At 39.1% G+C, this 14,335-nt stretch overlaps 1 protein-coding gene across 2 annotated transcripts; it reads left to right on the top strand.

Annotated features, from left to right (window-relative positions):
- The first annotated feature begins 460 nt into the window (after nt 1-460).
- On the top strand, nt 461-12,856 carry LOC121692878 (cytochrome c oxidase assembly protein COX16 homolog, mitochondrial). Of its 2 annotated transcripts, XM_042071871.1 has the most exons (5): nt 461-657; nt 1,009-1,086; nt 5,021-5,089; nt 12,286-12,413; nt 12,450-12,856. In XM_042071871.1, the coding sequence occupies exons 1-4, from the start codon at nt 595-597 to the stop codon at nt 12,397-12,399; spliced, it is 324 nt and encodes a 107-aa protein (XP_041927805.1). In that variant the 5' UTR covers nt 461-594; the 3' UTR covers nt 12,400-12,413; nt 12,450-12,856. The 2 variants fall into 2 exon arrangements, with proteins under 2 accessions (XP_041927805.1, XP_041927804.1); XM_042071870.1 differs by having other exon boundaries at nt 12,286-12,856.
- The last annotated feature ends 1,479 nt before the right edge of the window (nt 12,857-14,335 follow it).

A 14,335-nucleotide genomic window follows, 5' to 3' on the forward strand; every position in this document is an offset into this window, starting at 1 on the left:
CAAGTTTAGGCAAAGTAGGAAAGTAATGTGATTGGTGAGGCTGGACCAATGATTTCAAAGTTAACGCTATGTCTACGCCTGTCACCATGCTGTGCACGCCCGTCTTGGAAACGTTTCCCAATCATAAGTCCCCAGACTCTTTTTCACAAAGTGAATGAGTGTTGTTGTTGTTTTTTTACCAGGCCAAAGAGGCATCCATTATGCTGAAAACTGCTATGAAACAAGAATAGCATTATGCTAGGCCTATAGGAATTTGTGTTTAGGCTAGTCTATGATTCTTCAGTTTTGCAACCTATATAATTTAGACACTGACATTGGACTTTTTTTAATCAAATGTTTAACTAAGATCATGCTTGAGAGTACCAAGGCCTCGATGATTGTACCACGCTTTACAACTTTTAATTTGATTTGACGACTTTTAATGTAGCGTGTCTACCCAGAATTCATAGCGAATCAACATTGAAATGCATGCTGGTACAACTTGGAAACTGAACTCCCTCTGAATTACTGTAGCTGGTGACAGTGAGCCACTTGAAAAGTGTGACTTTATCTGTTTGAAATTAAAATGGAAAGGTCGTTATAATTAGAGGAAATATGTGGAACCAACTCTCACATTTGCATAAGAACAAGACATTGAAGTACGGCATCCCTATGCTCGTAGGTGTTGTTTGTCATTTCCTAGCTAGCTGGCTAATGTAGGCTATGTTAACGTTGGTACAAAAGCACTGAAGATTTCACAACTAGCTTCTATATTAAAGCAGGTTTATTCTGACATAGTTCGTTGACAGCAAAAGTCCGATTTTCACAAGAATTTAACGATATGAGCTATAGCTATATTTTGAAATTGCCCTGACTTTGATAAGCAAAGTGTCATGAAAAAACCCTCAATGGCTATCGAAGGTTAAACTGAAACTGGTTGAGTTAAACGAAAGGCAATGGCCTTGTAAAAAGTCTTTTGATGTGTTGTGAACGGAAGGTTTCAGCTAACGTTAACTGTGTTTTTCGTAGTTGCTGGTCGTGGGAGGTTCGTTTGGATTAAGGGAGTTCACACAGATTCGATACGATGCCCAGAAAATCCGTAAAAAGGTAACACATTGACGATTTCATGTGTGCCACTTTTAATTCAATGCTACAAACGTTATATTCTTCCTCTCTGCTCACAACTAGAGCATCTAGTCTGTAACTGTTTCAAGTGGGGGTAACTTAAGCACAGATGCGGATCTAGCTAGAGATTTTGCCTAGGGGTGGCAAAGGTGTGGCATGAGGTTCCAGCAGGGGGGCTTAGGTTGTTGATGCAGCAGTAGGGCCTATACAATGTAGAAATCATTTTTACTTAGGTTCAATAAAGACTCACCGCCACTGCTTAAACAGAGTGTTGAAGAGGAGCTTCAAATGATCTTTGATTTAACCTTTACCATAAAGGTGATGAATGATGATACATGATGGGGCTGTTATGTTGCTGTAACCACACAACCACTTCCATTTATTCTGATTGGATGATCATCATGACAATTTGCCTACTGATGATAGTTCTCCTCTATAATGAGGAGGTGTCAGAACCACATTATTAAGGAACATTGCCGAGGAAGATTGCCCAAAACGTTGCTCCATATGTAAGCTTAAATTATTCTAGCCCATTTTATTGCTAGCCTACCACTTAATAACTTAAGGAATACTATAAAGAACAATACAATTTCCCGAAAATTGTGAATGTGTGACCGTGTGTGACATTCATGCAAAGGAATTGACTGATATGCTGCACTGTGTTGTTATAGGTCATGTCTAAATGAAGATTTTTAGCAATACTGGGCACAGGTTACTCTATACAACCACAGGTGGCACTGTGGTAACTCTATATAAGTATAGGTATAAGTATACTCTTTTGATCCTGTGAGGGAAATTTGGTCTCTGCATTTATCCCAATCCGTAAATTAGTGACACACTCTCAGCACACTGTGAATACAATGAGGTGAAGCACACACTAATCCCGGCGCAGTGAGCTGCCTGCTACAACAGCGGCGTTGGGGAGCAGTGAGGGGTTAGGTGCCTTGCTGAAGGCAAGCTGAACCGGCAGTGAGGGGTTAGGTGCCTTGCTGAACCGGCAACCTTTCGGTTACAAGTAGGGCTGGGACAACGCGTCGACGTAATCGATGACGTCGACGCAAAAAATACGTCGACGCAAAATATGAGCGTCGATTCGTCTCTTGACTCTGAATGTTTGCAAATTCCCGATGTAAATGGAAAAGTGTTTTCCAAGACTCAAAAGTGCTTGTCCAAAGGAGAAGTACGAACCGTTATTTGAACTAACTACGTTATGAATTGCATCCACACATCAGCAGCCTTTTAACTGTGTTAATGTTAATTGCAAGGATTCCCACACGAACGTCTTAAAATGCACTCAATTAGACATACACTACTGAACTTTATTGAATGCTACCTCTGACTAAGAATGCATTACTTTGCACTTGTATAGTCTTTTATTTTGGAATCTTAAGAGCAATAAACATATATTGCAATGTTAAAGAATTCATGTTTTTTTCATTCAGATGTGTAAATAAACATGTATAAGTTGCTATTAGTGAATTAATGGGGAGATAATCGAATCGAAATCGAATCGGACTGAAAAAATGAATCGTTAGATTAATCGATGCATCGAAAAAATAATCGCTAGATTAATCGTTTAAAAAATAATCATTTATCCCAGCCCTAGTTACAAGTCCGAAGCACTAACCAGTAGGCCACGGCTGCCCCAAAACATATTGATCTCAATGGTGCATTTTGCCCATGCTCAGGGTGGAAAATAAAAAAGAAAGATTTGCATGAGACAAGTCAAATTGGTGTTTTTAAAAAGAAGGGATCATGGAGAATAAAGAAAAAAAGAAAAAAATCTTTGTATATTCCCAAAAGGTGTTTGGGTGCTCTGAAAATGAGAATTTTTCAGACTTGTGAGGTCTGCTGTTCAGACCCTGAAGGAATTTATTTTCGGTTCATTGCTTTTTGTAAGAGTCTTTCTACTGTCTATGTCTTCTGAAGGCCTAAACAGAGCCCAGCCAAGAACTCCAATAACATTTTTATCAACTAGAGGAGCTGAAACGGACAGAATTTAAGTTGACAACATGTTGGTTATTAATATTGTAAACAAATTAATCTATAAATAATAATAAAAGCACAACATATATCACATTTCCCTCTATGCACTGAAGTTTACGTTTGTTGTTATCAGAGCGCAGCGATGTGCGATAACGTCACTGGCATGGTACGTTAACATGACCCATTTTACCTGTAGAATGCCATGCCAATGACATCACAGATCATTGAAGCTCAAGATGGCTGCGCCCATGTAATAACAGATCACCGTTTTTTCTCCCTTGTAACTATTTCAGCAGTTTTAAGTATCCTACCATTAATAGAACTGATAACACATCAGTTATATCACCGTTACTTCCTATTTCGTTTCAGTTCCCCTTTGAGGGACAGCTATGACCATGCAGGATCATCCAGGTCAAACGTGGTGATTTTGCTATACTATTCCTATTTATGTACCAGCATGCAAAATTTGAGCCTCCTACATAGTTTAGTTCTTGCGCTATGGGCTTGTGAACTTTGACAAAAAAGTGGCCGAACAAAATCGACACCCCCCTGCATCCGTAAAACTGGCTGTATCTTGGAAAGTATTGATCTTACATAAAAGGAATTTTAAAGTGTGTCTCCTGGGTAACATAGGTACACCTGGTAATTTTTTCAGGACTTTTTGAGACCTAAGTGCGTGGGCCCTGGTTGAATTGACGTAGAATGACCCAGTTGCTTAACAAAAACAAATTGTTGCCAATTTTTTTTTGTCCCAACCTAAATAGATAGGACAATAATAGTGGCAGAAAAAGGGTAGAATATATTCTTTGTTTTGTCATTTCCTATGTCTATTCTGTCAACAAGCTTACCTCAAAAAGAATGTTTGTTTCTTTGCAAGTTCATCCTTGGCTTGGTACAAGGGAACAAGCTTTTCTGGCATTTTTAGGCACAGTGAAATAGTTGTTATAGAGATATATTGGATTATCTATAAGATATGTACAGCCCGCTCCTGTAAACAGAAATGCTGATAAAATAGTCCTTCATAAAGGCTAGGATGCTTTTTACTTTTATACTTTGAGTACATATCAGAAGCTTAAAGGAGAATTCCGGTGTGATATTGACCTAAAGTGTATTGAAACATGATATCGAGTGTGAACGTATGTCTCATAGCCCATCTCGGCTTGTCCCCTGCACTCCAAAATCTGGCGCTAGTTAGCCGATGCTACCAACATCTTTTTCAATAGTGGTGCTTCGGCATCGGGCTAGCCATGCAAATAAATCACTGTTTTACACCCATTTACGAGGCTCAATGTATCTCCACACTTCATTGGTAGACTTCCGAGGGCCCTGACATTTAAAACGAGACATTGAGAACTTTGAAAAAGCACTGGTAGTTTACTTACAAGACGATTTATACAGACAGTATCTTCACGAAGTTTAGCGTTTGCAGCCATCTTGAATTTAGTCACGATAAGTTGAGCAACGAGTAAGAATGAACAAGTATGATAAGGGATCAGATTCCAAAAATAATTCAGTGGAAATGCATGGATTCCAGTTGCTGCTACTGGAAGAAACTGGAATCCATGCATTTCCACTGAATTATTTTTGGAATCTGCGCCAGATTTTGGAGTGCAGGGGACAAGCCGAGATGGGCTATGAGACATACGTTCACACTCGGTATCATGTTTCAATACACTTTAGGTCAATATCACACCGGAATTCTCCTTTAAGAGCCAATGCTTGTACATTTTTATCATCACCTGAAGATGTAGTGGTGTCTTTTTCTCTTAAATATTTCTTCTTTAAGCACACTAACCTGAATGTCTGAGTCATAGCTTTAGTAAGCGTTAACAGGTGGTCTTTACAGTACTTGTCTTCCAGATTTATTGTGAATTTGTATGTATACATCAACATGATAAACATATCTCACAAATCTCTATTTTTCTCCTAGCTGGACCCATTACTGGAGGCCAAAATAAATCCGGAGAAACAGTCAGTAATCCTTGAGGAGGAATATGAGGTACAGCAAGCAAACCACATTACATTGCTTACCTAAATCATCAAATTATGGCCGGGATTCTATTTATAGCCGGGCCTCAGATTCGGACAAATAAAGGCCGGTAATAATTGCCTACATTGTTTTGATTTAACTCATAAAAGAGCTCTTCTTAATATTTTATATTGTTGGTTGGTTTAATACTGTTGCCAATGAAAAGTCGTTGTCCTACACCATGGGTCTCCAACACGTCGGTCTCAAGCTACCAGTCGCTTGCCGCCCCCTTCTGAGCTTACCAGAGCCTAAAGCAGTAGCCTACATTTAAACACAATTGTTGCTCCAAGGCATTCCAGCCTACGAATTTTATAAAAAAGTAAATCATGCATAATTAAAAAAATAACTCCATTTACTGTAGGCTATTGTAGACGTGTTTGGCTATACTCAATAAGTTTTCCATTACAGCACAGCGCACGTTCCATGAATGAATGAAAGCGGATGCCTTGTCTCACAATAAGCGGATGGAAATCAAGACACTCTTTCTACTACATGAAACTTAATAGTGAACCATCAAATACCCCACAGATTTCAGTGGCCATCAGTCCCAACATTTAGCAGTATAATCAAACAGTCCAAACGTAAATTAAATCCCAAACCAAACCGAACATCTTCTGCTTTTGATAGCCTACCGGCATGCCGCTTCAAACGAAACGTATGTCTCACAATAAAACACACCACGTAAGAAACTAGATGTACCGCATAGCGGTACAAAATATGACCGCCGCTCAGTCCTGTACATCCGTTCCGCGAAAATAAATCAGATTCGGACAAATAAAGGCCGGTAATAATTGCCTACATTGTTTTGATTTAACTCATAAAAGAGCTCTTCTTAATATTTTATATTGTTGGTTGGTTTAATACTGTTGCCAATGAAAAGTCGTTGTCCTACACCATGGGTCTCCAACACGTCGGTCTCAAGCTACCAGTCGCTTGCCGCCCCCTTCTGAGCTTACCAGAGCCTAAAGCAGTAGCCTACATTTAAACACAATTGTTGCTCCAAGGCATTCCAGCCTACGAATTTTATAAAAAAGTAAATCATGCATAATTAAAAAAATAACTCCATTTACTGTAGGCTATTGTAGACGTGTTTGGCTATACTCAATAAGTTTTCCATTACAGCACAGCGCACGTTCCATGAATGAATGAAAGCGGATGCCTTGTCTCACAATAAGCGGATGGAAATCAAGACACTCTTTCTACTACATGAAACTTAATAGTGAACCATCAAATACCCCACAGATTTCAGTGGCCATCAGTCCCAACATTTAGCAGTATAATCAAACAGTCCAAACGTAAATTAAATCCCAAACCAAACCGAACATCTTCTGCTTTTGATAGCCTACCGGCATGCCGCTTCAAACGAAACGTATGTCTCACAATAAAACACACCACGTAAGAAACTAGATGTACCGCATAGCGGTACAAAATATGACCGCCGCTCAGTCCTGTACATCCGTTCCGCGAAAATAAATCACACTTCAATTTGTCTCCATATTTTACTCCATCCCCCACTCTTGAAACTTTTGTGTATGCTTGTTTGGCATGCCTGAGTGTGTGTGTGCGGCTGCACAGAAAGTAGCCTACTGGTGCTGAAAAGGTCAATAGATTGTAGAATAGCCAAAGAAGATGTAGCATTGTTATAAAACCTTTAAAATCTCTAAACAATCACAAGTAGGGCAGTTCATCACAGTTCTTCCATTGCAACTGGATTGATGAAAGGTCACTAACACCTAGGCTACATTGTATTTGGGAAAAGCAAAAGGTATCAGCATAATGTTATTAATTTATTTATTTATTTATAAACAAAAACATCTCTGTCAGTTCCATGCCGTTTTCAACAGCTATCAAAAACAAAGGTCATTTTTGGATGGATGGATTTTTTGTGAATGTTTCTTCTTCTACATAAGATTTTAGTCATCTTAGTTCATGTAATACTTTATTGTCAATGCACAAATTAAGTAACAGTAGTCTGAAACGTTATTGTTAATGCACAAATTAAGTAACAGTAGTCTGAAACGAAATGCTGTTTTACATCTAACCAGTGGTGCAAATAACTGACATGTCCAAATGGGCCTTGATGAAATGCGTCGCTAGACTGTTCATACACATTTTAACTGGCCAAAATTGAAGAGCTGTTGTCCGTTATTGTTCGTGCAAATATAGTCTGATTCATGTTCCCTTGCATTGTGTAACTGAGGTCCATGGCTAGTCTGGCTTTCACCAGACCAAGCTCAATCTTTTTCAAGAAATCAAAAAATAAATAGCGGGCAGATCAGGGCCCACTTCCCCGAAAGCATCTTAAGCCTAAGAGCGTCGTAAAGTCCCTCTTACGAACGTCTTAAGATTTGCCGACTGTTTCCCGAAACCATCGTAGCTTAAGAGCATCGTGAAAACACTCGTAGATCTACGAGTGCTCCAGAGTACTCGTTACCGGCTAAGAGCGTCTTAACAGTACTTCTCACTGAAGTCACCAACAGGACATACAGAGGAATTACAATTTAGAATACATAATCCAATATACGTTCCCATTCTTTATTGTGTTTACTTGTGATGAATCAGATTTTAGCGTGCAAAATAGCCTACATTTAATGATCATAATAATGTGATGAAAAGCGGACAAAAATGCAATCAAGTTATGAAACGAGACGTTGCCAGAATAGTTTGACATTATCTTTGCTAAGTGAATATTTTATTAGGCCTATGAGGTAAAAAGCAGAGAAAGCAACATGTGGTTTAGTCTGTAGCCTACTGCATCAAAATCTAAGCCTACACATTTCCTCTCTTTCTTACTCGACTTCTTTCTTATCTTCAAACGTGTTCTTAAGTGGCACCGCGAAAAATTGTTGCATTGTGCAACAATCTAATATTAAAATAATTACAATTATTTATGTCTCTATGTGGTATATAACCTACATGCAGATGTAGGTTATATACCTACCGTAGGTAGGTAGGTTATATATCCCCGTCGTTATCGGGGAAGTTAACCCAGCCTGGGCCCACTTCCCCGATAACGACGGAGACACGCTCTTAAGAGGGTTTTCTACGATTCAACTTACGATCGTTCGTTTGGTTTTTCCGACTGTTTCCCGAACATGCTCGTAGCGTGAACGCGCGTGCACTCCTCTTAAGATGCTCTTAAGGGGAGCTGTCCACGTTAATAGTTCTGAAATATCCTCTGATTTGACGGTGATGTCAGGTGACTGCACGTCACAGCTATAGGCCTACCATTTAAACTTCGGATCTACACATTCATTCACATCAATACGAAAATAGAAACACTTTGACATCTGCACGTAAGCATCCCACGTATAGTTATATACCACACAGAGACATAAATAATTGTAATTATTTTAAGATTAGATTGTTGCACCATGCAATAATTTTTCGCGGTGTCACTTAAGAACACGTGTTGAAGATAAGAAAGAAGTCGAGTAAGAAAGAGAGGAAATGTAGGCTTAGATTTTTATGCAGTAGGCTACAGACTCAACCACATGTTGCGTTCTCTGCTTTTTACCTCATAGGCCTAATAAAATATAGCCTTCACCTAGCAAAGATAATGTCAAACTATTCTGGCAACGTCTCGTTTCATAACTTGATTGAATTTTGGTCCGCTTTTCATCACATTATTATGACCATTAAATGTGGGCTATTTTGCACGCTAAAATCGGATTCATCACAGGTAGGCTAAACACAATAAAGAATGGAAACGTAAGTTGGATTATGTATTCTAAATTGTAATTCCTCTGTATGTCCTGTTGGTGACCTCAGTGAGAAGTAGGCCTACTGTTGAGACGCTCTTAGCCGGTAACGAGTACTCTGGAGCACTCGTAGATCTGTGTTTTCACGACGCTCTTAAGCTACGATGGTTTCGGGTAACAGTCGGCAAATCTTAAGACGTTCGTAAGAGGGACTTTAGGCTCTTAGGCTTAAGATGCTTTCGGGGAACTGGGCCCTAGTCCATAGGCACCCGATATTGTTTAATTTTCCGATTGAGATATCCACGCTCTGGCTATTCTAAATGAAAATGAAAAATGCATCAGGGAGTTATGACAAAACTGTAACTAACAAACTAGATCCTAATAGAAAGCTGTTAGCTTCCCTAAGCTACAGGTAGGCTTATAAGGTAGGCCTATTTACAACATAAATTGTCAATAGGCTATGGCGACACAAATAAAATCTCCTTTGGAAACCAATGGCTTACGCCTTACAGTATCAAGCGGACTTAAATTGCCATGTCGTGGCGAAAAGTTGTAATAAAATTCACGCAGCTCCATGAGTCAAGGAAAGCGCGAATGAAGTAGCCACTTCTAAATGGGACCCACTACACAGTAGCTTAAGGTGTGTTGCTAAAGCAGCCATAATGAAATGAAGGTGAATTGTTTGGATACTTCACACACACGTGCTTTTTAATTTCACTTTTTAATTTCATCAAAGCACATTGATTCCCCTCTCACACCCTGCACGCATTTAAAACAAATAAACAGGCGTCTCAGTCTCACGCATGTATAGGCAAAACTGTATCAGACCGGTGTAACGTTGGTAAATCTTCCATTGCACAGAATGATTTTTGTAGCACGTGCAACAAATGACAGTCGAAAGATACAATTAGCCTACAGTGCTGCTATCAATTTGCTTGGTATAACCGCATTTATAGTTTTCTACAAATGCAATCAATCAAATTGGCCTCCATCACTCAACCAACGCTAACGGTAACATTACCTAGGTCCTTATTGATATTATAAGATTAACGTACCTGCAGTAAAAAACAAGCATGTCCGATAAACATCCTCAGATTTATTTCGGCTTCAAGAAGAAATGGGAATTACATTTCATGTGAACATCATCCTATCCTTATTAGACGTTCTCTGCGGTAAACTATAGTCCTTGTAGGAAGCGTCCATTGTGATTCCAACCCACGTTTAACTTCCAACAAAATTACGTCTCACTGCAACGATGCGCCATCTAGTGGACAAACGACTACTTATCGCCAATACTGGAAATGCAGCCATGATGATGATGAATATTTATTTTGGCTTTCTTTTAATCCTACTGAATTTGTAATTATGTATCGTCCGTTCTAATACCGATAGTATGTGGGTGCCTGTGTGTGTGTGCATGTGTATATGTGTGCACCGCCATCTACAGGCCAATGAGTGTACAGTCACTAAATTTACATATAACCTAATTTTTTTTAGACCCCCCCATGGATGAAATTCTACGAAACTTGGCATACCCCCAGAGAATGCCAGGTCAATCATACACATAAAATCTGGTGCAGTTCTGAACATCTTAACTGTAGATAGGGGCGATTAAAGCAGAATAATATTGCATTTTCATTTTTTACCGGGGGGGGGGTGCAAATCACAAATTAGTGATTATGGGCCAGATTGATGTGGGCCCTTGAAACCAACATACCTTAAAATATTCTTCATCCTCAGTGCCACGGTTCAGGTAGTTATTTAGGAAAAACTGCTTTTTTTGCGGTTCGGGGGGCCCAGCACGGGGGGGGGAGTGGCCCCTAGGGACGAAACGAAATTTTTCCGTAAAAGTCTAGTGGGGCTACATACCCACCAAATTTCATGTGCCCCGGTGGTTCGGTGTCCCGGGTATCGTTGACCAAAAATTCAGGAAGTAGATGACGGGGGGAAAAAAAAAAAAAAAAAACTTTGACAATCCCTATATGACCACTTCGCTAGCTTCGCTAGCGGCGGTCATAATAAAGGTGTACTGTGGCTTGAAATCGGTGCATGTGGGTTGTTGGACAAACTGTCTGCGGCCCCCATGCACTGAATTCAAGCCACAGTACACTGTGAAGACAGTAAAGCATGGTGGTTCATGTTCAATTCATGTTATGGGGATGTTTCTCATACTGTGGTGTTGGGACCTATTTATCGCACACCAGAGATCATGGATCAGTTTCAATACATCAAAACATTTGAAGAGGTCATGTTGTCTTATACTGAAGAGGAAATGCCTTTGAAATGGGTGTTTCAACAAGACAATGACCCAAAACACCAGTAAGCGAGCAAAGTCTTGGTTCCAGACTAAAGAGATTGACGTTATGGAGTGGCCAGCCCGATCCCCAGACCTCAATCCTATAGAAAACTTGTGGGGTGATATCAAAAATGCTGTTTCTGAGGCAAAACCCAGAAATGCAGAGGAATTGTGGAATGTAATTCAATCGTCCTGGGCTGGAATAGAAGCAATTCTCAGAAATAATGGTAATGCAACTAGATATTAGTGCAGTGATTCAAAGTAAAGCAAAAATCTTGAGACATTTTTCAGTTTATACAGTAAATGTTTTAGTTTGTAAAGAAAAATGCAAACACTGCTAACAGCGTAACATTCCTTTTTCTTCACTTTCTGTAAAGGTATAATACAAACTTGATCAATTTTGGTTATGTTTTGATTTGAAATTGAATGTGCAGTGTTCCTAATGCATTGATATTATGGAATTAACCGCTATTCTAAGGATTTTGAGCTTTATTCAATTTTTTAAAACACACTACTGTTATTCTGCACATAACTGTATATGGTTTTTTCCTCTTCATGATGCATTTTTTTGATTGATGGGATTTATATTCCGGAAAATACGGTAAGCATGCAACCTAAATCTGGTAATAGTCATGTTAAGAAGTCTGAAGTGTAGACGTGTACGCACATCTATACTGATTCTACAGGTGCTGGATACTAGAGATACTGAGTAAAACAAAAGAAAAGATATCCGCACACTGTGTCTAAAGCTCCCAGTTTAATGGTGGGTGATACACAACGTTTCGACCACTCAGGTCTTCGTCAGGTGTCAGATGTTAAGAAGACCTCTCATTATGCCACCTTTGCTTGTTTACAGAATGAAACTGGGATTATGCCACCTTTGCTTGTTTACAGTACAGAATGAAACTGGGATTATGCCACCTTTGCTTGTTTACAGAATGAAAACTCTCTATTTGGTACCGTGTAAACAAGCAAAGGAGGATACTGAGGGGTCTTATTGTGATTATGGCAGGATTTTTGTCTAAAGAGGATGTTAGACAAAACGGCAAGGCGGAATTACGGTGCAAAATTATCGCCATGACAATGCTGTGTAAAAAGCCTCTAAAATATGACCTCTTATGTTTCCTTTTTTCTGTCTTTGTATGTGCATACATGCATGCACCTGACAGAAACTTCGTGAGAAGAACCTGGACACTTGGAAGAATATTCGTGGACCCCGGCCTTGGGAAGATTCCAAAGAATACCAAGAAGAACAGAGAGCACGCCTTAATAAAGGGGCCTAATTGCACACTCACACGCACATGTCTGTTTCAGCCTTGAAATACAAAAAAAGGCTCTTCTGCATGTGTGCATTCTTGCAATACTTATGGATTGTCATAAACATTGGGATGATGATAAGCTGAAAAGTACATTTGTGTTTTCTTTGGCTTGGTTAAGATCCTAACCACACAAAAGACTGAAACTGTTTGGACCATGGAGAATCTATCTGAGTTATATGGGGATCTTCAATTCAAGATATCTTTGATTCATTGTGCCCTCTGTTTCAGAGAATGGCTCTTTCTTCTTTGAGAGTTTGTGTTTGACAAAATTAGTTATTTGTGAGCACATACATCATCAGAGCCTGTGATCAGTTAACATAACGCCACGCACCTAGTGATTGGAGCAAAATTGGTATCGGTCATGACCGATAACCTTGTCAGTAAGCGTGCTGTTGTTTTAATAAACAAACCAAAAAAGACATTTCAAGTATTTTTTGTTTGTTGTTATAGGGAAAACGGAGGAGGAAGTTTAGTATTTTGCTGCTTAGTGTGCTAAATAAACCAGTACTGTATTAGGCATTAAGAACTGACATTCTTAATGCCTAATGATGAATGTGACAGCGAAATGTTGTTGGAAAGCAAATATTCAGTTGGTATTTCCTCCTCACAGTCATATTATTACAGTGTCTCAAAGAGTTAGTCCTCCCTCCATCCTCTTGCCTGAATGGATCAGTTGTGCCAGTATCTGGGAGCTCATTAAAACCAGTTTTGAAGCCATCTGTTATCGACCAACATGATCATTCAGGTTTCTTCATGACTAAGCCCATGGCATCACTCGTTTATAGTTGTTTTATGACCTCCATTGTCTAAGAAAGGATGACAAAGCTGATACATATCTATGTAACACAGAACCACAATATAATGATGTAATAATGGTGGTTTTTGTTTCCTACCAGTCAACTACAATGCCCAAAAAAATCCAACCTTGAAGGGAAGCAAAGCTTCTTTTGCCAGTAAAACAGGTTGTAATCTTATCCTACCCTTACAAAGAAACAACTGCATTACTTTAAATGACTGAAACAAAATGAAACAAAAAACTGCATTGTACTGCTTAGTCCAGCATCCCATAAAGTTGAAGTGATTTCAGACCTCACTGTTTTTCTATGGATGTTTAGATCAGGGGACTGAGATGGCAATGGCATAAGCTCGATTTTGTGTTCACTAAACCATTTTTTTTATCTTATTATTGTCTTGAGTGCCAATAATTGTGGCACATGTGTTTTTGTTAAAAAATATTTATTTTTTTATGAGATTCCTTTTCAGAATACATTTTCAAATAATTGTGGAGGGCACTATAAGTTAAATTTGATGTTCGTGGAGAACTAGCCTACCTACTCAAACTGTTTGCGAGTGTTCGCAAATGTTCACTCAAGGCAAACAGAAAACATTTCTGGAAACATTTACCTATTTCTGTAAATTTGATCACACCTGTTACCTGGAAGAGCCTGGTTGAACATTACACTTCCCGTAATTTATGATGGGGGGAAAAAAAAAAAAAACGCTGACACAGAACTCACCGAGCAGGGTTGTTTATCTACCCAGGAGCTGGACCTTGTCGATATTTGAAAATGGTTGACATACCAGAGGAATGGAGACAAAAGAAAACTTACGCTGTTGCTCAACACTTGTCAACCCAGAGTGAATAACAAAGGCATATGTTATACCAGTGCCAAGATCAAATCAATTCAATATGTGAATTTGTCTTGTTCCCAGGCCAGGCTACTGTCTTGCACCAGCACCTGTGCCAGAGACATCTCAAACAGTGCCTCTTTTGATGTGTCTGACAAAAAAAAATAGGCCTACTGGATCCCACTTTGACATAAAATGAGTGGCAGATATAAAAATAAAGAATAAGAACTTTAGATGTTTTCAATGTTTATGTTGGTGAGACAATGAATGG

This window comes from Alosa sapidissima, chromosome 19, assembly GCF_018492685.1.
Source record: "Alosa sapidissima isolate fAloSap1 chromosome 19, fAloSap1.pri, whole genome shotgun sequence".
Classification (NCBI taxonomy): Eukaryota; Metazoa; Chordata; class Actinopteri; order Clupeiformes; family Clupeidae; genus Alosa; species Alosa sapidissima.